This window comes from Pomacea canaliculata, linkage group LG1, assembly GCF_003073045.1.
Source record: "Pomacea canaliculata isolate SZHN2017 linkage group LG1, ASM307304v1, whole genome shotgun sequence".
Classification (NCBI taxonomy): domain Eukaryota; kingdom Metazoa; phylum Mollusca; class Gastropoda; order Architaenioglossa; family Ampullariidae; genus Pomacea; species Pomacea canaliculata.
In genome coordinates, this window is record NC_037590.1 from 7,274,456 (window position 1) to 7,298,298 (window position 23,843).

At 36.6% G+C, this 23,843-nt stretch overlaps 1 protein-coding gene across 3 annotated transcripts in view; it reads left to right on the plus strand.

Annotated features, from left to right (window-relative positions):
• The window catches only part of LOC112557451, an 89,213-nt gene that overhangs the window by 59,924 nt on the left and 5,446 nt on the right, over window positions 1-23,843 (plus strand). For all 3 annotated transcript variants that reach the window (XM_025227440.1, XM_025227358.1, XM_025227524.1), the window contains exons 77-115: window positions 64-188; window positions 510-707; window positions 1,050-1,261; window positions 1,651-1,781; window positions 2,184-2,302; window positions 2,506-2,700; window positions 4,088-4,268; window positions 4,738-4,878; window positions 5,394-5,533; window positions 6,150-6,266; window positions 6,703-6,961; window positions 7,326-7,461; window positions 7,786-7,965; window positions 9,099-9,216; window positions 10,002-10,192; window positions 10,583-10,721; window positions 10,956-11,154; window positions 11,633-11,746; window positions 12,075-12,240; window positions 12,691-12,810; window positions 13,021-13,104; window positions 13,277-13,473; window positions 13,747-13,928; window positions 14,601-14,646; window positions 15,278-15,489; window positions 16,069-16,171; window positions 16,759-17,023; window positions 17,550-17,648; window positions 18,055-18,273; window positions 18,504-18,670; window positions 19,135-19,195; window positions 19,555-19,732; window positions 20,014-20,129; window positions 20,401-20,548; window positions 20,720-20,973; window positions 21,734-21,848; window positions 22,146-22,214; window positions 22,603-22,709; window positions 23,539-23,677. In XM_025227440.1, the coding sequence (XP_025083225.1) occupies window positions 64-188; window positions 510-707; window positions 1,050-1,261; window positions 1,651-1,781; window positions 2,184-2,302; window positions 2,506-2,700; window positions 4,088-4,268; window positions 4,738-4,878; window positions 5,394-5,533; window positions 6,150-6,266; window positions 6,703-6,961; window positions 7,326-7,461; window positions 7,786-7,965; window positions 9,099-9,216; window positions 10,002-10,192; window positions 10,583-10,721; window positions 10,956-11,154; window positions 11,633-11,746; window positions 12,075-12,240; window positions 12,691-12,810; window positions 13,021-13,104; window positions 13,277-13,473; window positions 13,747-13,928; window positions 14,601-14,646; window positions 15,278-15,489; window positions 16,069-16,171; window positions 16,759-17,023; window positions 17,550-17,648; window positions 18,055-18,273; window positions 18,504-18,670; window positions 19,135-19,195; window positions 19,555-19,732; window positions 20,014-20,129; window positions 20,401-20,548; window positions 20,720-20,973; window positions 21,734-21,848; window positions 22,146-22,214; window positions 22,603-22,709; window positions 23,539-23,677 (5,942 nt within the window). The remainder of the gene's footprint in view (window positions 1-63; window positions 189-509; window positions 708-1,049; window positions 1,262-1,650; window positions 1,782-2,183; window positions 2,303-2,505; window positions 2,701-4,087; window positions 4,269-4,737; window positions 4,879-5,393; window positions 5,534-6,149; window positions 6,267-6,702; window positions 6,962-7,325; window positions 7,462-7,785; window positions 7,966-9,098; window positions 9,217-10,001; window positions 10,193-10,582; window positions 10,722-10,955; window positions 11,155-11,632; window positions 11,747-12,074; window positions 12,241-12,690; window positions 12,811-13,020; window positions 13,105-13,276; window positions 13,474-13,746; window positions 13,929-14,600; window positions 14,647-15,277; window positions 15,490-16,068; window positions 16,172-16,758; window positions 17,024-17,549; window positions 17,649-18,054; window positions 18,274-18,503; window positions 18,671-19,134; window positions 19,196-19,554; window positions 19,733-20,013; window positions 20,130-20,400; window positions 20,549-20,719; window positions 20,974-21,733; window positions 21,849-22,145; window positions 22,215-22,602; window positions 22,710-23,538; window positions 23,678-23,843) is intronic.

Sequence of the window (23,843 nt, forward strand, 5' to 3'; positions counted from 1 at the left end):
TTTGTTAGCGATACAGTGGAGTGTATTGGGTACATTTATTAAACAAAAGTACTGTCCTAACAGCTGTTCTTCGGTTTGAGGACCTCTTGGTCAACAGCACAGATGTACAATCATACCTGTCTGGACTTGTACATCTTACACCTGATGTCATCACCTCACTCTTAGATGCCACAATCAGTTTAAATGCGGTAAGTTAAACTAATTAAAGCAAAACCACTGCACTTCTTATGCCAGTTTTTGACTGTGCATGTGTGTGTGAGTGAGAAAAGGGAGAAAGGAAGTATGAACTAATTCCAGGCACACATAACTTTTCTGTAGTTTAATCCTCACTCTCTGTTTTTGCTTTTTCTGCTCCACTTTAGTATTACTCAGCATATCTTTAGCTAGGAGTGTAAAATACTTGCATAGTGTAAAATACTTGTATTTTATAGTGAAAAACCACAACAACTGATTTCTGTTGACCTGTTTCTGATTTTTGTGTGTGTGTGTTTATTTGTTTTCATGTGCAGTCATTGTTCTTGAGTGGCAATGTGCGTGACATTGAGCAAACACTTTGCAATGCAAACCTGTTGGGAACTGTGATAGAGCTGCCAAGTTTCTCTCCAGTGACCATCTCTGAGCTATCTCGACTGTTGTGTACAGCAGATGTGAATGTTACAGCAGTGTTGTTGAAAGATGCAGCAAAGACAGCACTTTCAGTCACACAGGTTTGTAGTTTGGATAACCAAGGTGTAAGAGGGTATTATAATTGAATGTAGCAAATTATAGGGATTATAGTTTGGGTTTAGGGTAGATCAATAGTGGTGGGGTTGATGCTGGGTTATTTTAAGGGTTATAAGGTTAAAGGATTTTTGTTTACCATACCAAAAATGTCCAAAAAATTGTGTTCCTTGGATTTAGGATTTTGCAGGTGGGTGGGTGGGCTGCAAAAATAATGAAGCCATGTCATACTTTCAAATATAATACTATTATGTAGTTCAGTTTTTACAAAATAAGGCATTTCAGGCTGTGCTATAAAGGATGCTATTTTAAATAATTTTCTTTTATAGATTGTAGCATCACTCACATCTGCATCATTTGAAAAGCAGGAGATGATGAGAAACCTGACAAACAGTATCGCAGATCTAATCTCTGGATTACAAGGAGTTACAGTCCTGTTCGATATGTTTGGTGGTGGCTTCAACGTAGAAGAACTTATGAAAAATGCAGATGCTATTGATTCTCTTCTGCAAAGCTTATCCCTTCAAAGAATAGTGAACAGGTGAGGTTACCCAGTAAATATATGCACCTTTGTTGATCTTAGGGGTGGTGTTGGTAGGATAATTCCACTTAAGAAATATGAGCAGACAGTTATTACAATATAAGACAATAAACTGGAATCTCAGGACATGTGTTATCTCCGCTTACCAACTACAAGAAAGAGATGGGCCAAGCAGATTTTTCAATTCTCACAAGGGAAGAAAGATAACCATCACTGTTGTCACTATAATGTCTGGCATTGTTTTATTTGTGAGATCAACTGCAGTTGTGTGTTTTTTTGTATTAAATGCTTTGCACATACTCTTATAAAAGCGTGACTCTTCCCTACAAATATTGCATATTATGTTTATTTTTAAAGCCTCTTTGGCTAACGCTGACTTACCTTTTCAGCTTGAAGACCATCATTGCCAGTCTCCAGTACTTTGTACCAGAAGAAAGCAAGTCTGTGCTAAGAGATCTGCAAGTTTTTGTGGATGGCTTTGTTGGTCTGGACCTTATACAATCATTCATGATCAGCGCAAGTATGTTTGACATGCAAGCCTATTCTATAATTTGTAGTGAATTTCTTAGAGCCTTCTACAGAGAAAGATACAATGAAATAAATTATAAAGTATAAGGAAGTTTCCTTTCATTCCATTCATTTTGCATAGACATAAAAGTTAGTTAATTTAGTGTGTGTGTCTTAATCTTATAGATTTTTGTTTTACAAGGGTTAATGTCAATACTGTCCACAAAAACCCCCCAACATTATCAGTAATTTATTTCTAAAGTTTACACTATTGCTCCTTCTCTAAAAAATTGCTACAAATATATACCATTAATTTGTAGATCTATGGAGAGCATACCATTTGAAAATCAGCACTTATTTCTTTCATTATGTCTGGCATACCTAACTGCTATATTTAAAGTGACTTTCTGTGCAGCACGTGTTTCTGATGTAAGCAAGGATGTTGCGGCCATGAGGAAGTACCTTATGAATGACCTTGGTTTCAAGGAAGATGTGGCAAATGCTTTACTTGACAGTTCTTATTCCGTTCGTGTGGTAAGCCAATCAGTGGCAGGGAGAATGGAAAGATGAATGGGAATAAGGGAGAAAACTCTATTTTAACTCATTCTAGGTTTGTTTTCAGTTTATGTATATCAACTGTCTTGTAGTTTAATCATTTGCGCATTTTTGTAGATGTTTGCCTTAAGAAAGAAGCAACCCAGCAGCTTTTAGAAAAGTTTTTATTTTATCCTACACAGTTTCTGAATGCCAGTTCGCTGGTCCAGGATGATGAGTCATGTAGCAGCAGACTGCAGAAGTTTCTCATCCTCAATGGAACTACAGAGCAGAAGAGGGAGATAACCAGCAAGTTTTGCAGCTTGAATGAAACAGAAGTGGCATCTTTTTTTGATTTCATGATACCCAACCTTGAGATCGGTGACCTTGTTCAGATTGTAAGTAACCATAGTAGACAGTTGCCAATAATTTGTTTTCAGTCAAGCTTTGTTGCACACAATGTAAGAAATGTCTATGTTCAGTCATACTTTTGATGTCTGACGATAATCCTTGAAAATGATAGTGACATCCTCTTGAAAAAATTGTAGCGGGCCCTAATTTGGGGTGTTTGTTTGTTTGGGGGGAAACACTGTTGTTGGCAACATACAAAGTGGTCAGCAGTTTTCCTTTCCAGGCTTTAAGAAACCCAGGTGGGGAAGAAGAAACAAAAGCTAAACAAAGAACAATGTCAAACAACATTAAACACATTGAAATGTCTTAGCATCAACATCTCCCCAAACAATCTGCCACAAATAAAATGCTACAAGGGAAATGTGTTAAACATCTACACTGAATAAAATTTTAATATTTTTCAGCCACAGACACAATACTGGCAACATGAATGCTGAGAATCTCCTTCAAATCTCCTTCAGACTTTATTTCCAAAATGATCTTTTCCCTACAAAAATGCTACATGAAAATATTTCATCTCCTCGAACAGAAAATCTACAGTCATCCTACTTATAACAATTGTAAAGCACACAAACGTGCAACACCCTCTCAAATCAAAGTCTTATATGTTTAAGAACAAGAAAAATATGTTATGAACTGGAATTAGGACAAACTCTAGGGTTGATATTTCTTCCCTACTTCTCTTTTTGCACCCAAAAGAAAGCTGACAGGAACCAGAAGGAATAAATACCCTTTCAGTAAACAAAGTCTTACAAGAATGTCTCACAACCAAATAAAAATTATGTAAATACACACAACAAAGTAAAATTAACAAAATAAAATTGCATTTATACTCTAAGTGTCATGGGTATTACATAATAAAAATAAAAAAGTGGATTTATATAACATATTCTCCCATCTCCTAGCAGTTACAATGCATTTGCAAAAAGAAGTGCATAAATCTACAAATAAAATCACAAAATGAACAGGGAGAACCAGAAAACACAGAAACATGCATTTTATATGCCTTTTAGAGACCATTAGTTGATTAATGGCTCCATACAAGGAAACAGACTCAGGTATGCAATATGATCTAAAACAGAGGCAAGTAGTGCAACAAAAGCACAGATCTAACAGAAGACTCCAGAATACAAATCCACAAGCATTTAGCAGTCCCCTACAAGGTGAAACGATATTAGTTTCTCATTACAATGTACTGTCAAGTCAGCTGTGCACATAAAGGATGGTAAACAGTAATTACATGGGCTAATTACTTTCCAAGTTCTTAACCCAGGCACATAGGAAAATAGGTGTTATTCCCTTCAGTAATGAAAAGTCTGTATTACAGACATATGTGAAGACATCTGATACAATCTTTGCTGATTATGCTTTCAGTACGTGGCCAGTTCAGGTAATGCTTTCCTTGCCAAAATAAACATGACAAAGGAGGGTATCAGCACCACATTGAAGAAGCTAAACAGCGGAAGCAGTGCCTTGCATGGAGTGGCCAGCTACCTGTTGAGCAATGATACAGGAGCCACAAATCTGAATGAAATCTTAGCTTTTCCTGAAGGAGGTTTGCAGATAATGTGAAAAATTTTGTGATCCTTCTTACAGACACTTGTGCTGTACAGAGAAAAGAAATGCTTATCTAAGGGACACTAAAGTCTCAAGATTTTTAAAATACAGAATGTGTCATACATTCTTACATGATTTTTATAGGACTTGTTTGATAATGTATACTTGTACGATTCTCAAGTAGAATAATGATAGGTGCAATGATGGTGAAAATGTTGGTGAAAGAAGACAGTGATAATGTAAGAAAATGACACCATCGTTGATGATGACGACCACGACTGAAATAGTAGTAGACTGTACTGGTAGGGATGGTGATTGACAGACAAATTGACTTTGGGTAGTGAATAGTGAATGTTGTGATGGTGGTAAAGGTGTTAGTGATATAGACATACATAGTATAAAAACAAGATTCCAATATCTAAGAAGCTGCCATATTTTAGTATAACCTTTTACTATACATGTCACAGACTCACAAGGTTTGATGGCACTCCAGCCAGTTTTGTGTGGCAGTACTGAATCTGTAGCAGATTCATTTGGAATCAATAGTATTATCCAGAGCTCTGACTATGATGCCAGTGCCCCTGATCCTGAAGAGGCTCTAATAAAGGGTGAGAGTCAAGCATCTTTACTACTCTAGTGTTTTGGTTGTTTAATCAGAGGTTGTCACAATGCATACACACACACACACAATCACACATTTGCCTTATAGTTGTATGTCTCTAAATCTGTTACTCAACCATCTCCTCAGGTGCCTTAGATTCAGATATTATTTTGGGAACAATTTTCTTCTTCTGCATATGGTATCTATTTATATAGCCAGCTTCTTTGCTTTGATATAGCTTTAGTCACTAACTCCACATTAAACATCAATTAAAAAAAAATGAAATAAATTGACCATCTCCATATTTGCCATCTCTTTATTTTTATCATTTACTTATTCACTTGATTGCCAGCAACCATGCCTCATTTAACCAGTCTCACACACACACACAAAGAGAAATACAACATGTACACTGTACACAAGATAACAGCATCCATCTCTGTACCTGTTAAACAGACAAGAATGAGAGACCTATGTTAGTGAAAAGCCACGTCTGAGATATTTTTTCTCATGTGTGTACAGGAGACTTTTGCAAGCAGATTTACCGCACTATCAGGCAGACTGCTTTTGGTTCAGCTGCCTGGACATACATCAAACCAATCATGTCAGGCAAAGTATTGTACACACCAGATACGCCAGTCACTCAGAGGATCATGCAGGAGGTCAGTGGCTTACTGTCTGGTGCATGCCCGTGTGCATTCTTAGTTTCCTTGTATAGGTAACAATTGCTTTACCATTTAATAGCTGGTTTGATCATCAGATAGTTGGATAAAGTTAAAATAAACAAATCTTAATTCATGATGTGCAATTATAGAAGAAATAGACATTAAAGGTGAAATTGAATACCTAGAGTCCCAGATCATAGTGATCTTGTGATAACAAAGTGGTCATTTCTGCCTTAACGCACACTCGTGCATAAAACAAAAACAAAAACAAAAATGAAGCTGGTGCCCTCATTAACCTAAGCTTGGGGTTTTGAAGATGAAATTCTGAAATATGTTCTTCAAAACTGTCCCTTGTTGAATACATTCAGAGAAAATGCATAGCCAACAGCAACTCCATTTCACACCAGGCTTTAAAGCTGCAGATAGGACCAGGAAGCTGTGGTATCATTCATCTTGCAGGCTGGACAGACATAGTGACAGAAGAGAAGAATAAAGATGCAAATGAGAAGCAGAAGAAAATGTAGTTCAAAGCTTTGGTCTTAAGCCTAATCTCTTAATTGTGCTTTATTTCACTGTCTGAATTGAAGAATTCGTTGTTTGTGGATCTTTGCAGACGCAGTGGGTTTTTAACACAATATCAGAGGTGAAGCGAGTGGCAAAGATTTGGTCTGAGAAAGCCTCTCTTCTTGCTGGCATGACAGATGGAAGCTATGACTTTACGAGCATAAGGGTAATCATATTATTTCATGGGAATAAATAAGTTGTATAACCTCTATGTACCTTAAACTGGCCAGCTGATTGCTAGGAATACTTGAGGTGTCTGAATTTGTTTTGTAATGTTTATTGTCATCCTACTCTGTTTTCATGATCTGGACTTCTGGCAAGAGTAAAATGAAAAACTTTTCTGGGTTGCCCATATAACCATAGAACACAGTGTCCGCAATCAAAGACTGAATGAAAACGCACAGATTTTTAATTTTTATGACAGTGACTGTAAGTGCCAGCATAAATGGAGACTTTAGCTTAATGAGGAACAATGGATTAGGAATATTACATATGACTTGAAAAGACCAGATATAGAATGAACAAAAACTTACTAATTAACTGCTAAGTATTTTGAAATTTAAGTGTACAAATATATCTGTTTCATCCTTTTTTTCCTGCAGGAAGCACTGAACAATGACTTTATACAAGGTATGATGTCATCTGCTGTTGGGGTGGATAGCAGTGGTCTCATCCAGGGGCTAGATGCCATCCAGTCTAATGATTTCAATTCTACATATATCAGGCAGCTGAGTTCTGTTGCAGAAGTTGTGTACAACTATACTTCCTGTATTGATTTGGATAGATTTGAAGCAGTTTCCACTGAGGCTGAACTTGAGGAAAAAGCTGAAATGCTATATAAAAATAATACTTTTCTGGGAGGTAAGAAGTTGAAGTATTTCCAGAGAATCTGTGTTGAGTGTACATGTGCATACGTGTTTTAGGGCAATACATGTATGTGTGTTAGAGGGATATGTATGTGTTAGGGATATGTGTACCTTTGTGTGGTAGAGGGATATGTGTGCATGTACACAAGTGTTATCAGTTGTGCTACAAGTTAAACACATACCACAAGGACGTGCTTGTGGTTTGAGTTCTGCATTTATATAGGAAAATTTGATTATTGTGTGTGCAATTTATGTCCATTCTTTTAGTTTCATGTTGAGGTGTGCCAAGCATGTTTGACTGAAAGGTTTGAGTTGTTTTGTACAGTACTGTTTTATGATATATATCTTATCTATTTCAGGTATTGTCTTCTTAAACATTCCAAACTCTAATTCTCGTAAAAAGCGAGATACAAAGCAAGAATTACCAAAGCATATCATGTACAAAATCAGAGTGGATATGGACAATGTGAGGACAACAAAAATGTTAAAGGAAAGGTGAGCTGCATGACTTTACATAAATGAGTTAACTTATGCACGTGATCAGACACAGCGTTAGTGTGACTGTTATTACATGTGAAAAGATATAATGTAAGCATGGCAGTTATTAAAGTTAATGAGGTATTAACTATAAGACCTATTAAAAGTTGGAAAGTGATATGTCCACTGATCAAGAAATAAAAACTAGAAATATCCTTCTGTATTATTAACTACGTTTACTTTTGTGATAGAGAGCTACACAATTTCATTTGTGTGAATCATAAGACTAAATTCATTTATACATCTTAAATGTTCCTGTAAAAATGCATTTTACTGCTGCAGAATATGGATTCCAAAACCTGATGATAATTTTGCAAATGACCTGCGATATATGCGAGGCTTCATGCAACTTCAAGATCTTGTGGAGAGTGCTATTATCCGTTTGCAGACTGGCATGGCTCTTGAGAATTTTACAGGCGTCTCCCTCCAGCAGATGCCATTCCCCTGCCACAAGGAAGACATGTCAGTGCTAACAAATTTTGGCCCTGTGATAATAGAAAGATGTTTTGTGTTGTATCAGTATGGTGCAGTAAGACATGTGGTAGAATGTATTATATTGCGCACAGCATAAATTATTTAGTAGGCAAGGAGAACAACAAATGAAAAATCTTTATTTACAAGGATCACACAATGAGAAAAAGTTAATTTTTTTTTTTTACATCTAGCCCTCGGGCTAAGTAGCAGAAATAAAAAACATTAATTCAAAACAAGGCAATAAAAACATAGAGAGAAATTACAAACATGGTGGTTGATATATATATATATCTGAATTGACAGTTTGTTTTATTGGCTAGAGGACTAGCAACATGTGGTACATGTTTGCTTTGTCGGTAAGTAATGATTAAGCTGGGTAGGAAGCCTTTGTAGGTAATCAGAGGCTTTGGAAAAGGTGTTGTACAAATCCCACTTTAAACCTGTACAAACTGGAGTCTGTTCTTTAAAGATATGAGGGAAGGTTATTCCAAAGAACAGTCAGAATATTTCAGGCCAATTCTTGGTATGGGAATAGTGAGCTTCAGAGACCCTCTTATTATTTTGATATAAGAGATAGTAGATAGTCTAGGGGGCATTTTGCCTGTTAATATTTTAAAGATGAGAATCCTCTGGTTTTAGTCTGGTTAATAGTCTTAGAACCCTTAGAGACAGGAAATCATGGCTGTGTTTTTGGGTTAATTAAGTAGCACTGATTTGATAGCCTTCTTTGAATGCTAATAAGAGGCCTTATCAAAGCACCATGAGCAATGTAATCAATGGTCCTAATCAACTGAAGACTGTGTAGAACAGTTTCTGAGAATGAGAATTTAGAAAATGTTTAATGCTTGAGAGGAGAAAGGTCTTCTGTGCTATGTTATGGCTAGGATGTGTTGAGACCAAGACAAATTGTTATCAATGGTAACACCTAGAATTTTACAAGAGAAAGAGGGAGAGTGTGTGTATGTGAGATATAGTGTAGAGTGTTTGTGTAATGGATGTCCCTTGTATGGTTGTATGGCATGTATCTTCTCAAGTGAATTTAAGACTAACAGATCTGTCTGAAGTAACTTTCCCTTGAAAAGAAATGTTTTTAAGTTAATGCCGTGGTCATCCATTTGCAGGTATCTTTATCTGCTTGGCTCATACCTTCTCCCAGTTCTCATCACCTTTGCATGGCTAGCAGCTCTGGGAATAGCAACACACATTCTGGTCTATGACAGACAGGATGGACAGGAGGAGGTACTTTTGATGCAAATCAAGTGTTTTTATCAAGAATCCTCATTACATGTGTCAGTAAGGTGACCAGACGTCCCGCTTTAGGCGGGAAAGTCCCGCTTTTGACCTCGTGTCCTGCCTGCTCATCGGGCAAGACGCCCAATGTCCCGCTTTCTGGCTTTCTAGCAAGTCCATCAAATGTCCCAGTTGTCTTTAAAAATCACTTTTTTTTTGGCGTTCTTTGACGGTGACGACACCATCATCGGCATGTGTCCCACTTTCGCCCCCGAAACGTCTGGTCACCTTATGTGTCAGATTAATAGAAAGTAATGTATTGGAAAAGAACGTCTTCAAAATGTGTGGGTGTTTTAAGAGGAGTGTAAGAAAATATCTTTGTAAGCTTGATAGTATACAGTATGTGTTTGTAGGTGAATTGTATTCACATGTGTAAACATGGGTGTGGATGCAATAATAATGAAGGCATAGAGAATGGGTTGTCACTAAGAAGTACAGATTAATGGACTGGTGCAGTAATGTACAAGTGAGTGCAAGAGTTATGCTCTTAACATGGATGATAGTGTGAAGATAGTCACACATGTCTGTGTAAATTTGCTATTTTGTACATTTAATGCTTAAGTATTGGAGATGGCAGAACTTCTGATCCAAAGAAAAGGGACATGACTGATCAAATAATGGGCCTGTATGTGCGTGGTGATTAGATTTCATTAAACTACAAACAGATTAAAATTGGTTTTCCTTTTTTTTTTTTCAGAACAACAATTTTACATTGATTTTCATATTGTTTTCAGTCTTTACGTGTGATGGGCATGGTGACATTCTTCAACTTTTTTGCTTGGCTGTTTGTCACTTTGTTGCTGATGGCAGTAGTGTCTGTTGTGGTGACACTTATCCTGAAATATTCTGGAATATTCTACAGTAGTAACTGGCTCATCCTCTTTCTGTACTTCATGGCTTTTTGCTTCAGTTCAACAGCAATGTGGTGAGTCTCATGATCCTTCATTCTGTCCTTTGTTTTAATCTTTCTGCCAATACATTCTTCCTATTGCAATTACTGTTCAATCCTTTACCCACTGATTTATTGTCAGACACAGGTAAAGTGACATACCAGGGACAGAGGTTTCACAGATAATATGAAACCTGTCCTCCACTCTTGATTTTAAATGGAATGGTATGGTTGTATGAGGGCTTTGTGATGGCTGTAGAATGGCTGTATAATGGTTGTGTGTTGGCTGTATGATGCATGCAACATGTAACTTGATAAGGTACCATACACTCATTTAAAAAGCTTTCTCTGTTCAGTTTTAGGGAGAGAATAGGAAGGAAGAGAATAAATTTAACCGTTTCTAATGCAGCAGAGGTTCTTTTGCAGCTATCTTGTTGGTGCATTTTTTACAAGGGTCACTCTTGCCATTTTGACAATGCTGATTATCTACCTTCTGTCCTTCCTGCCCTACATAGTCCTTGTCTCAATGAATGTCAATATGCAACAGTGGCAGAAAGTTCTTGCTGTAAGTTGCAAAAGTTTTATTCATTTTATTGCTGTAACTTCTTCACAAGCAGCCAAATATGAAATCTTTTAACATCATGAAACCTTCGAAACAATACTTTATGATGATAAAAATAACTCTCTAAAAATGTTTCAGAGTATAAAATGTGTAAAATACAAACATATCTTTTATGGGTTTCTTTAATTGTGGAAATGTCATGCATTCATAATACATTTTTTTTTATCTTCCTTCAAGTGTTTGTCCTCAACTACAGCCTTTAGTTACGGAGGCTTCTTCATAACAAGACTTGAGCAGGAGACAATGGGTATTCAGTGGAGCAACGTGTACAGCAGCATGGGTGATTCACTCAACTTTGCATGGATGTGTTTCATGATGCTGATTGACAGTGGCATTTACCTGATCATAGGCTGGTACATCAGGAATGTTAAGCCAGGTAAATTGAGTTCTGTGTTTAGTAATATATGGTTGTACATTTTGTTTTCTTTATTTCTTTTAACAGAAAATGAAAATTAAATTAAATTTCATTATTATTGTTGCAATTGCTATTATCTAGCTCGATCATCCTGTAAAACATTTTCAATGCACCTTTCATCGAAAGCTGACTAAAGAAGCAAAAAAAAAAAATACAGAGAGTGAGAGAACAAAAGGAAGTAGGAGTTGGATTTGGGTTAAATGTAATAGAGGATGAAAATAGATATGAAAAAGGGGTTAAGAGTTAAACTTGAAAAATGGAAATAAAAGGTTTGACATTTTGTTAATTCATGCAAGAGATTTTGATAGAGAAAGATTATTTTTCAGAACACACACACTCTCTCTCTCTGTCACTCTTTCTCACTTCAAATGACTTATTGTTTATCATGTTAAAATTATGAAACGTGAAAATAGGGCCACGGATTATTTTCAATTTTCAGGAAAGTATGGTGTAGCACAACCATGGTACTTCCCACTTTCTCCCAAATACTGGTGCAGCTGTCTTTTCTTTCGGTCACAGCCTCAGCCGTCACCTCCTAGTATTCAAGATGATGGTGAATATCTGTGTGTGTGTTGGTGTTGTCTATATATGTGCAGATGATGTAAGGTTGCATGTATACATATCTATTTGTATGTTTAACTGCACATACAACAAATATGAACTTGATTACATAAATGCATCTTCATGTAAAGGCATACCTATTTGATATAAAGTTTCATCTTTCCATTTTTATTGTACGTTCTACCTTGCTGTGTTATTTTTAGCTAAATAGATGATGGAAAGTTAATTAGGCATCAAGAAAGGTAAGAGAAAGAGACATGACTGAGAGATATGTTTTAGATTAGCTTTAAACTGTTAGTATCTGTCGTTTTTATGCTTAGTGCTGTATGAGAATCCCCCAACCAGTCTGGACATTGGAATCAGTGTGCGTGGCCTACGCAAGACATTTGGTAAGACAGTGGTGATTCCTGGCCTTGATGTTGACATTTACTGCGATCAAGTCACCACTTTACTGGGTCACAATGGAGCTGCCAAGACAACTGCTATGTGAGACATAAGTCATGCATCACAGTGTTAGCTGTATTTTGTGGAATTATCCTTTCAGTAGAAAAAGTGACTCAGAAATGTTACACATGATACAAACACATTTATATAAGTGCACACAAATATTCAAACTTTACAAAATGAGGTATATGCATATGAATACAGTTGTATGCCTGTGCATGTTTTGACATCAAAGCATGTATACGGGAAGGTTTTGGTAGACTGGTGATGAATGCATATGACTTGGGAATATTCCATCACTGGCTAAAAGAAAGATTTGGTCTGATGAAAGATTTGGACATGCCATGATCTTCACACAGTTCATTGATGCAATGGAAAAAGATCTATAGAAACTATAAGCTTAGTTGATACCTAGCTGATAAAGTTCATGGAGACAATTAGATTCATTTCTAATTGATTATGTAAGACAATTCTTGTGATGTTGTACAACAGGAGCATGCTGGTGGGGGTTCTAAGTCCTAGTGGAGGAGAAGTTTTGGTAGGTGGAAAACCAGTCACTGGCAAGACAGGGATGCTAGGAATCTGTCCACAAAACAATTGCCTGTTTGAGTTGTAAGTGCTGCGTACTTATTCACACTGGCTTGTTTGACTTTTTAAACAGAATCAGCCTTCAAAGATAATCCTTAAACAAGATCTCATTCTTATTGCATTCATTGGGTTTTTAAAACTGATTTAAATATGAATCCAAAAGCATAAATTAAAATTAATTTACATGTGGCATGTTCACAGAAAATACAGTTCTGGAATGTTCTTTTTTTTCAGTATGACTGTTATGGAGCATATGGAATTTTATGCTGGTGTCAAAAGTCATCAGTCTGCTGCTGAAACCAGAGAAGAAATCTGGAAGTAAGTTACCTTTTATTTTATTAAGTCCACAACTTACTACTGTGTTGTTAGAAACTTTGGTGAAGGGTTAAGGGCGGTTTTAGACCAAAGCATAAATGAACACAATTTTCTTGATCTATTGTGTGTGAACTGAAAAGATGTCATGTTGCTGATGTAGTTTTTTTATTTGCAGACTCCTTCATGATGTGGATCTGTGGTACATGAGAGATGTGCCTGCCACAAAGTTATCTGGTGGAATGCAGCGACGTCTTTGTGTTGCACTTGCATTTGTTGGAGGGTCAAAAACAGTCGTTTTGGATGAGCCAACAAGTGGTGTTGATCCCCATGCACGTAAAGACATCTGGAATCTCATTGTCAAAAACAAACCAGGTCTGTGGAGCGGACTCTTTCATGTTAGCTATTTTATGTTTAATTCTTTGTAATTTTGATCAAATGTTCTTTTTTGATACCTTGACAGAGACTTTTAAAGATACGATATGTGATTTGGCTTTTGATGGTGGCTTTGGTGGCGGTGAACAACATTAAAAACACTAAACATCCTTCAGTACATTTTTTTATTCTACAGATGGATTTACACTTGGATAGAGAATAAGACACTGATGTGCATTGAATTAACCCATTGTCTCCTGTTTGTTCCTTAAGGGCGGACAATTCTCATGTCAACCCATCATCTGGATGAGGCAGACATGCTGAGTGATCGAATCCTAGTGTTACACAGTGGTCGTCTGAGATGTGCAGGCTCGCCAGTTTTTCTGAAGGACAGACTGGGCGGAGGCTACAAGCTGACCCTGAGTATGCTCCCTTCACAGCATGTGCAGGATGAGGCAAGTTATGAACATGGAATACTTCATTGAGTTTCCTCCACAAATAATAATAATTTGTAGAGTGCATTTCTCCATGAGAAGCTAGCTCAATGCACTGTGCACAAAAGAATACAGATTTTCCATTCAGCAAAGAAACATAAGCAATAGCACATAAAGCTGCTAAGTGAACAAATTGTGTAGATTGAAAAGGGGAATGGAACAGTGAGCAGATGAGGCTGTTGGCTGTAACAGTGTTCTTGAAAATGAATTTACACTTGCTTTTTGTCTTGTGTTCCATTTGGTCTGTAGGTTTTATTAAGTGCACTTTATTTTTTTTATAAAAAAACAACTTTGGCTGAGCTCAGTTCAACACACTACTGAAATCTGAGTAAAGCAATTCTTTTTCCTTCTCAACAAACATTCTGCAGACATTACCATGTATAGTAATAAAAACCCAAGAGGCAGACTGTATATGGATATGCTTATGTTGACATTGATCACAGATTAATAAGGATTTACTGCAGGCTTGCATGACTAGGACAATTTTTACCCCTTTCAAAGAACATTGATGTTTGTAGGCTTGTATCTCAAATACAGAGAAGGAGTCATGCGTTCAGTAATTAGCATCTGTGCTGTCCTGATGAGTCATGAAAAGATTTAAAAGGTTTCATGTCTGTGTTCCCTCCTCTCTAGACTGATGAAAAGGCCTCCACATCTTCAAGTTCATCCAGCATAGAATGTGAGTACCTAATCATATTGTTCCAAATGTAACTTGCATTTTCAAATTAATGTTTACTTATTTAGAATGTTAGAAATGTGGTCTGCTCTTTCAGGTTTAATTTCCAGATCATCAATCCATTGATAAAGTTCTAGAATAACTGAAAGCTGGTGGAGGGTCTCATTTGTGTTCTGCTTAATGTTTCATTCCCTGATGATCCTAGGTGTTATGGTAGCTCTTTTTTGGATAGAGATATGTATACTTACAGAAAGTTCATACATTGTAAGACGTTTAATATGGCATGGACTTTATGTTCACAATAAAATGGATTGAAGCAAGCAGTATTATTATCATCATCGTCATTGTCAACCTCTCTGCATCTTTTAGTCATGCCTTATGTATCAACCTGTGTATTTCACTGCTATACACTCATCCTCATCTGCATGATCTTGATGATATTAGTGATGGTAGCTTAAATTAAGAGAATGTGAATCAAGTGGTCATAAATATTATCTGGTATCTATATCAACGGTAGAAGTACAGTGAATTGAAAATTGTCTGGCCAAGAACTTAAAAAAAGTATGTAAAAAGAGAATATAATATTGTAGCTTTCTCACATTTTCACATTGAATTCGTGGCCTGCTGATGACAGCGTCCACCCAACAAACACAGCTGATGACATTCATCAAGTCCAGGATACCTCATGCCACTGTTGTGGAGATTGTTGGCACAGAGCTTACAGTCCGCCTGCCACACAGTGAATCAGATGATGAGGTCCTCTACCATTTCTTCCATCAGCTGGATGCACAGGCTTATCAGCTGGGCGTTCTCAACTACGGCATTTCCAACACAACACTTGAAGAAGTAAGCCGAAGAAAGAAAATGAATGAACTGTTGTGTCAGAAAAGTCTCAATGATAAATATAAATTTTAATCTGTTCACACACTCTTCCTAGAATTTTCACCTGCTCAGTATTGCTGTTTGCTTTGATGTCCCTTTTGTTTATTAAAATGCCTTGCAGTTTTCTAAACAGATTTTCAAAGCAAAGAATACCTGTCTGTATGTATGTATGCCTGCCTTTGTGAGCAAAAGACAAATTTCTGTCTTGGGTATCCTTGACAGACAATAAAGTCTGATTTGATTTGATTTGATTTTTATACCTTGATATGTATTAGTATTTTACTTTCTATACTTATACTACCCTCCTCCCAAAAGGATATTTTGGTGTGTAGAGAATATTAAAAAGGAATTAAGACATCTATGCATTGTGGAAATTTAATAAAAGTTACAGAGATACCAGTAATGCTCATTTTCCATAGTTCTTTCTGTGTTGTTTTTTGTTGTTGTTGTTGTTGTTGTTGTTGTTGTTTTCTTTTTTTTCTTCATCAACTTCAAAAGGTTTGGAATGATTTATCTGTACAGAAATTCTTTTTTTTCTTGTAGGTCTTCCTAAAAATCACAGCAGAGAATAGTGGTGATCTTTCTTTAACAGCAAGTAGCATGGCTTCTTCTACAGACAGCGAATCCATCTCAACAGACAGTGAGAGTGAGTTAAAGTGGAATGGCAGGTGAAATAGGAATTTGGACTTAAATGAGGGGAGGAGCTGGGCATAAGAGATGCTGCTTTTCTTGTCAAATGATGCCTACATCCTGCATCATGAATTAGAACAATTTTTTATGAAAACAGAAACATAGTGGTCTTCAAGAAGCAGCCTATGTCTTTTAGACACAGTTGTAAGTAAATAATTCCTTTGAAACATGACAATCTGAGCAGAAATAATTCAGAACATCAGTATCCATCATTTAAGTCCAACTGACTATTTCCATGGCTGTTTCCTTTTAGGAACGACTGGTGATCAGTATGCCTTTGCAAGAGTGAGCATTTTAAGAGCTAGAATTTTACAAATTTCTTGTTGGTTTTTTTTTTTTCTTGCTTGACAGTAAAGACAATGAAGTTAAATCAAGCATTTAAATGGTAAATTTTTATTTCGAATAAATTTTCAGGTTTAAATGCAAACATTTTTTAAAATTAAAACACTGATTTGTTTGGAGATTCAGTTGGTCAGATGGTTGGATTTAGCTATGATTTAATTTTTCCAGGAGGTTTTCTTATACTACTTTGATCACTTTCAGACACATTTATTCAGTCAAGCCATGTGAGAATGGAACCAAGTGTGACTGGCTTTGGTCTCAAGTTCCAGCAGTTGTGGACTCTGATACTGAAACGCTTCCACCACTACCGTCGTAACTGGCGGATGGCCATCACAATTGTCATCCTACCACTACTAGCATTTGCAGCAGCCATGGGTTTCACTTTCTTGCGACCTGATGCCACAGAAATGCCAAACCTTATCATGGATCCAGCTTTGTACTCACCAGATAATTTTGCTTTCTTTCAGTGAGTAATTAGCCCAGGAATTGTGGCCATAACTGTGATCATTTTTATTCTTGTTAACAGGGCAGTGCATGATAGTAGGAAATGTTTCTATGTTAATTCCAAAGAGCATTTATTTGTCCTAGAAGGAATTGTTCCAGGGTCACATAACTACATGCTTTTAACTTCTTCCAAACAAATTATATTTGACGTCTGATGTCATTATAAATTTCAGATTGTTAAAAGGAAATTTTGTAGATTTAGAATGAGGTATTTCACAATTTACTATTTTATTTTATTAATTATTTTAGCATATCTCAAGAGTAAAATGTCTCAAGGTATGCAGTTTTAGCTGCAACCTAAAACAGCATATGCAATGTGTTACCAGTAAAAAAAACTTTTGTGCTGTCTCTTCCCTTAAGATTTTAAACCTGAAAATATATGAGTTATTAGAGGTTAGGAATTTGAAGAAAGTGGTATGCTTCTACTTATTTGAAAAAAAAGACTGGCAATATAATATGACTTCTGTAAGATATTGTTCTTTTGACAGGGACAATAGTGAAGTACCCATAGGCAATCAGTTCATGGAGACACTTGTGAAAGATCCTCCAGGTGTGGGCACCACATGCATGGGAGACTATGACCCAGGGTAAGGGCCTGCATATCAAAATAAAACATGGCCTCCTCACAAGAAAAAATATTTAGTTGATTCTGAATGTATTTGCACACATGCCGTCATGGTGTTTGTGATCTCTGCTTTTTTTTTTCAACAGAATGGGTGAAATTATTATTATCCATTAAAAGTATTTAAACATCTTTTAAATGCCTTTATTATTATTATTCAAGTAAGGTATCATTCATTTGGAAGACATTCACGCCTGTAGCAAGAAGTTCTCAATCTGTAGTTCTTGCAGTGATTGTTGTAAATTTTATGATCATCACTTTCTCAAAATGGTAATTGTGAGTTTCTTTATACAGAGAAACTACATTGAAACATTTAGTTTTACATGAAACTGTGTTCTTACACTACATAATGCTGTGGTCTTTTCACTTAGAATAACACACAAGTGTTTTGAACCAAGTGGATTCAAGTCCTCAGGACAGATGGAGCAGTCCTGCACATGCAGGGACACGACGTATACATGTGTCTCTGGAACTAAAGATGAAAATGTTATGCAAATGCTGTCACGACCAGATATCTACCTGCAAAACTTGACTGGCAAAGACCTTGACCAGTACCTTCTCTTGTCGTCTTACAAATATGCAGAAAACAGGTGACTACCATATTACCGTTACATAGGTTACAGGGAGTTGAAGGTAGTGATTGGGTGCTTGAGTTCTGTTATCATAAGATTTCATTCTTTTTCATTTTGGGAAGCTGAATCATTTTAAATTTGGACTACATTATTTTAAACTGTAATTTTCTAGGTTCATTACCAAATCTCTGATTCTGTAGCACTTATTAAGATGCCTGTGAGCTCTACTCTAAATATTTATTTTTCAGATTTGGTGGTTGGACGGCTGAGAAGCCATCAGATCCTGAGAAAAATAAAATTCCAACATACCGTGTGTGGTTTAATAACAAGGGTTACCATGCAATGCCATCATTTTACAATGCTTTCTCCAACAATCTTTTGCGTTCTTTTGCCATTTCCAATGCATCAGAATATGGTACGTCTGATAAAAAGCTGCTTATCAGATAAAGCATCTCTTTTTGTGCTGGTAGCTGAATGTTGGGAATAATAGAAAAGAAAAGGGGGAAAGATATTCAAGTTTTAAGATTAGAGTGTATGCAGATATTCATCAAGTATTCTAAGATGTAAATGCCTTTGGAAAGTATGTAAGTGATATGTCTGGGATACCCTGGATATGACATGCTGGTTAGCACTGGAGTGACTGGAAGATGTATACAGAATGAAATAAAGGGTTTGGTAATTTAATATGGAGGTCCAACCTCCATCGTCCTCAAGCCATTGTCACCATGAAAATATTAATTGTTTTGCATATTTGTATTTTTTAAATTTTTGTTGCTGATTTTAGAAAAGCAGTAAAATTTCAGAGCTGTTTGTTTAACCATTGTCTATTTAAAACATTTATTTATATTTTTTAACCTGAATTGCATTAATGACTTTCAGGTATCACACTTTTCAATCATCCCCTCATGTTGAACACAGAACAGCTAACAACAGACACCTTGTGAGTATGAAAAGCGAAGAAATTCTCTTCGCTGCGGGACAACAATGAGCAAAATAGAGCTATCACCTTTTTTCTTTTTGTAGGGTTGCAATGGAGGGGTTGGAAGGAAAAAAATAAACGGAGGATACACACTGTATTTTCTGATGCAAATGAGTTAAAACAGAATAGCCCAGAAGTTTACCTCTATGAAAATCTTGGTAACTGTTGAACCTCTTTGATCCCATCTTAATGGTAAATTAGGAGATTGGTCTTCTGTTTCAGAATGGTAAAAATAAAAAAAACCAATAGTGAAACTGAGTCTGGGTCTGTGGTCATCTAATGTAGGCTTACAAATGAATTTACTTGTTTTGTTTCCTTAGGGTTGGCCATGCTGCTGATGTTGGCATTGCCATGATTGTTCTGCTGGCACTGAGTTTCATCGTCAGCGGTTTCATGATGTACCTGATGAATGAATGTATCAGCCATGAGCGCCATCTGCAGTCACTAAGTGGTGTAGGAGTGATCTTGTATTGGACGGCTTCGTTACTTTGGGACTTGGTATGTTGACTGTTGTGCAGAAAGATCATGTTCCTCATTGGAAATTTTGAAAATGCTTTTGTGAATGAACGCCAGTTATTTCCACAGAGAGACAGTCTTTGTAGACTGATAATACTGTCATGTTTATTTATTGTTCTGTTGGTTTTCGTGGATTTATGCAGAAACCTTTCATAAAACTTATTAAAAACATTATACTGAACTGAGGAAGATGTAAATTTAAATGTGCTAATGTTTAAATGAAAATATAAATTTTGTATCCTATGACCTTTGATTTGTTTCAGCTCATTTACACCATTATGGTGGGGCTGATGGTGGCAATAATTGCCATGTTCAAGAACGATGGGTACTATGCAAGAAGTAATCTGGGTGCATTTGCCCTCTTGGTCTTCTTGTATGGGTAAGACATGCTGCACCATTAGTAAAAGATCAATGTTACTTGTCATGTCCTGTGCTTTATTTGGATTCTCAGTGTATTCTTGCAATCCATGTTTGACACTTATTGCATTTAAGCATCCTCCCCCTCCTCCCATGTTGCCTGTCCTATAATACTATTCCAGACAAATGAAAATTAGAAAGGAAGGGGGGCAACAAATAAAAACTATGGAAAGTCTGTCTTTAGGTAAGCAATGTTTCTTGAATGTGTGAAGAAATGTTTTATCTATGTACAGGTGGGCAATCATTCCTCTCTTGTACTGTACACTTCGATTGTTCAAGAGTGCATCAGCTGCATATCTCGTGCTCTTTTGCTGCAACGTTTTCATCGGACTTATCACCACTATCATCCTGTTTGTCATCAATTTGCTGCAGTATAAAGAGGTTTGTTAGCTAGCTGCTTAATTTCCAAGCTGTGGTTCTTTGTCCTACTTTGAGCAGCCTTTTAGTTTTCCCCTTGTCATTTTCATTTTATTATTTATCATTGTGTTTTATTTTGATTTTTGTAAGATTTATGGATGCATTTTACTAATCAGGATATATTGTCCGTTCCAGGGAATGAAGACAGTTTATGATGTCTTGAAGTATGTGCTCTTGATCTTCCCACAATTTTGCCTGACCAATGGCCTTGTGGATCTTGTAACCAACCAGCTGCAGTACTCAGTGCTGGCTCACTTTGGTGAGGACACTTACGTCAACCCATTTTCCACAAAACTTCTTGCATGGAACTTTGTAGCATTGGCAATAGAAGGGTTTGTCTTCCTTCTCCTATCTTACTTCATCAACTCTCACAAGAAGCGTGCTCTTAGGTGAGTAGTAGTATTATACTTATTAAACTATTTTTCTTCCTTCAATTATTGTTTTGTACAACTGTGTTTATGCCTAAATTTATGCCTTTTGTGTGTGTGTGTGTGAGTATGTCAGACTTGATTTGAAAAGATCTATTCTAGGAACGGGAATGTTAAGTTTTAGAGAGGTTCGAGTGTTATTGGAAGAAAATAGCAAAGAGAGTCTGGGAGACAGTTTACCATGAGCATTTTATAAATGAAGATGCATTTGTTGAATTTTAGTCTGTCACAGATAAGACACTCAGTGAGGCAAAGTCATTTGACTGTTTTTTTGGTTTTAGTTAAACTGCTTTAAATGCTCACCTTTGAACACTTGCTAGAGGTTTCATGGAAGTTCCACTAGAGGAGTCCTAAAGGCTGAAGTCATAGTCAAGGGTTGACTGAATGTGTTGTATAAAAGAATTTTCTTATGTGAGGGTCTAGGAAATGTTTAATTCTTGACACCTGGTAGACATAAGCTCGTCGGCACTCGGCTGTAGAAAGGAAGCAAGTGGCTCAGTCCGTTGGTGGTGTGCATGTATTGTGGTACCGTCTGCAAACATTTCACATGATTGGGAATTGGGATATGTGGAGAGGAAGCTGATTTATGTATATAGAGAAAAGAAGAGATCCTAATAAAGATCTTTGAAGAACACCAAATTTAACTTCAAAAGGATCAGACATTCATTGGTTGTTTACAGCGACTCGATCTTTCAGTTCATTTGCATCTTTCTTTTTACAGCCTGACTCGTGAGATGACCTACCCACCAAAAGAGGATGAGGATGTGTATAATGAACAGGAGAGAGTTCGCACCCAACTTACAGATGATGCTCTAATCATCCAGAGTTTAAGCAAAGTATGAATTAGATTACACTCATTCGTGGTTCTATCTGTATATAATAATAAATCTGCATCTGTCTTTGTCAGTTCACCCCTTTTCCTTGCTTCTTTCAGTTCCTCAACCTCTCTGTTATATATGTGTGTTTATATATGTCTATAAATACATGTCTACAGTGGAGTTGGACCTGACCCCTATCTAGGGGGAAAAAAGGAAAGGGCTCTTGATGTATTGTTAATTTGCTGATTTGGCCTGTGTTAATCAGTCTTCTAGTTTCAATTTCTGTAGAGAGACATGAAACATTGCCATTTGCAGGTCTATCGACATGGATTGAGGAAGTTCTGTGCTGTCAACCATGTCAGTTTTGGTGTTGGAAAAGGGGAGGTAAGTTTTCAGTAAAGTTTGCTGATTTTTTTTTCTGTAGAATTTTTGTTGGGTGTCGTTATAAGATTCTTTATAAGCTTTCACAATCATAGAAACATATATATGTTAGACCTGCATATACAAGTATACATCCCTCCCCAACCACACAGATACCAATTCACTAAACCACCATGTTTATCTGTTTGGAAGAGCTCAGAACATTGATATAGCATTTGCTGAAAAATCTGGGAGTTATTAAAGCCCTTCTTAACAAACTTTTAGCAAACTCAGGTGAAAGTATGGAAGATTCAATTTCACAAAACAAATAAGAATACTGCTGGGCAAGCAAAGACACCCTTGCCATGGCAGTGAATGTTCTAAAGAGTTGTTCCATAACATTGTTCATCAGTGCTTTGGCTTGCTTGGAGTGAATGGAGCTGGCAAAACCACCACCTTCAGAATGCTGACTGGCGATTCACCTCTTTCTGGAGGTCAAGTCTTTATTAATGGAAAGAAGTAAGTTGTACTCATCTTCTCAAGTTCTTTAAGCTATTATTTTCAAACTGACCATAGATTTATTTAAGATTTTGATGTCCAGATTTTGTGATTTTTCTTTCCATTTTTCTTGGGGTTTTTTCTCTAATTTCTATCAGAACTATTTTCCTATTGATACCATGATAATTATTATTGTCTGAGAAGCACCACCCACATGGTTGTTTATGCTTTTGAAATGTTACATTCATTTAATGTTTGTACTCAGAATCCCAGTGAGTTTATTTGCTCTTTTCAGTTTTTATTTTAAAGAATATTTTGAGAATATTTTGTTTACTTGAGAATGATTGTGTTAATTCATTAATCTGTTTTGTTTTTATAGCACTTTTTTCATGGCTGTTTATCTGCCATTTCCTGCAAATTTGTGTTGCTTGCTTAGCTAGGCATAGCACAAAAGTGCCAGTAACACACTGTGAACACTGTGTGGGCTATTTACAAATTTCATGCTAAATATGCAGACATATGCTTTATACGTGGATATCACACACTGTAGCTGCTCCTCATCAATGTCAGCAAGACATTTTTTCAAGTGTAAAGTCCTCTATCACAGTGTTGATTATCACATTATCACATTATGTTGGCATTTTGCAAAGCACTTGAAATAATTTTTAGTAAGAATCAGTCCTCATTAATAGTCTCACAGTGTGATGAGTGTTGTTTATTCCTTGTTACTCCTTGAGGAGCATCGGGCCGCATGTGTGATGTGTAAAGACATTTTATTTCTCTTGACTGTCTGTTCAGTGCCTATGAGCTCAGACGTGATACACTTCATTTATCTTGATTCTCTGTTCAGTGTCTGTGAACTCAGATGCTTGGGTCAAGAGGTTGGCTACTGCCCTCAAGAGGATGCTCTTGACAGGTATCTGACTGGGGAGGAAACTTTACTGTTCCATGCCAGACTGCATGGATTCAACAGGGAGCAGGCAAAGCGGGTGAGCTAGGTCTTGTGAAGACCACTTTCTGAGAGCTGTTGAATTTTCTGAGAAGGTTCTTAGAAATATGAGCAATTTTAAACATTTTTCTCAGAGATAATCATCGCTGGCAACACACTGTGAATCTTGGTGGAAAAAATACCTAAAGATAGTATGCAGCATGACA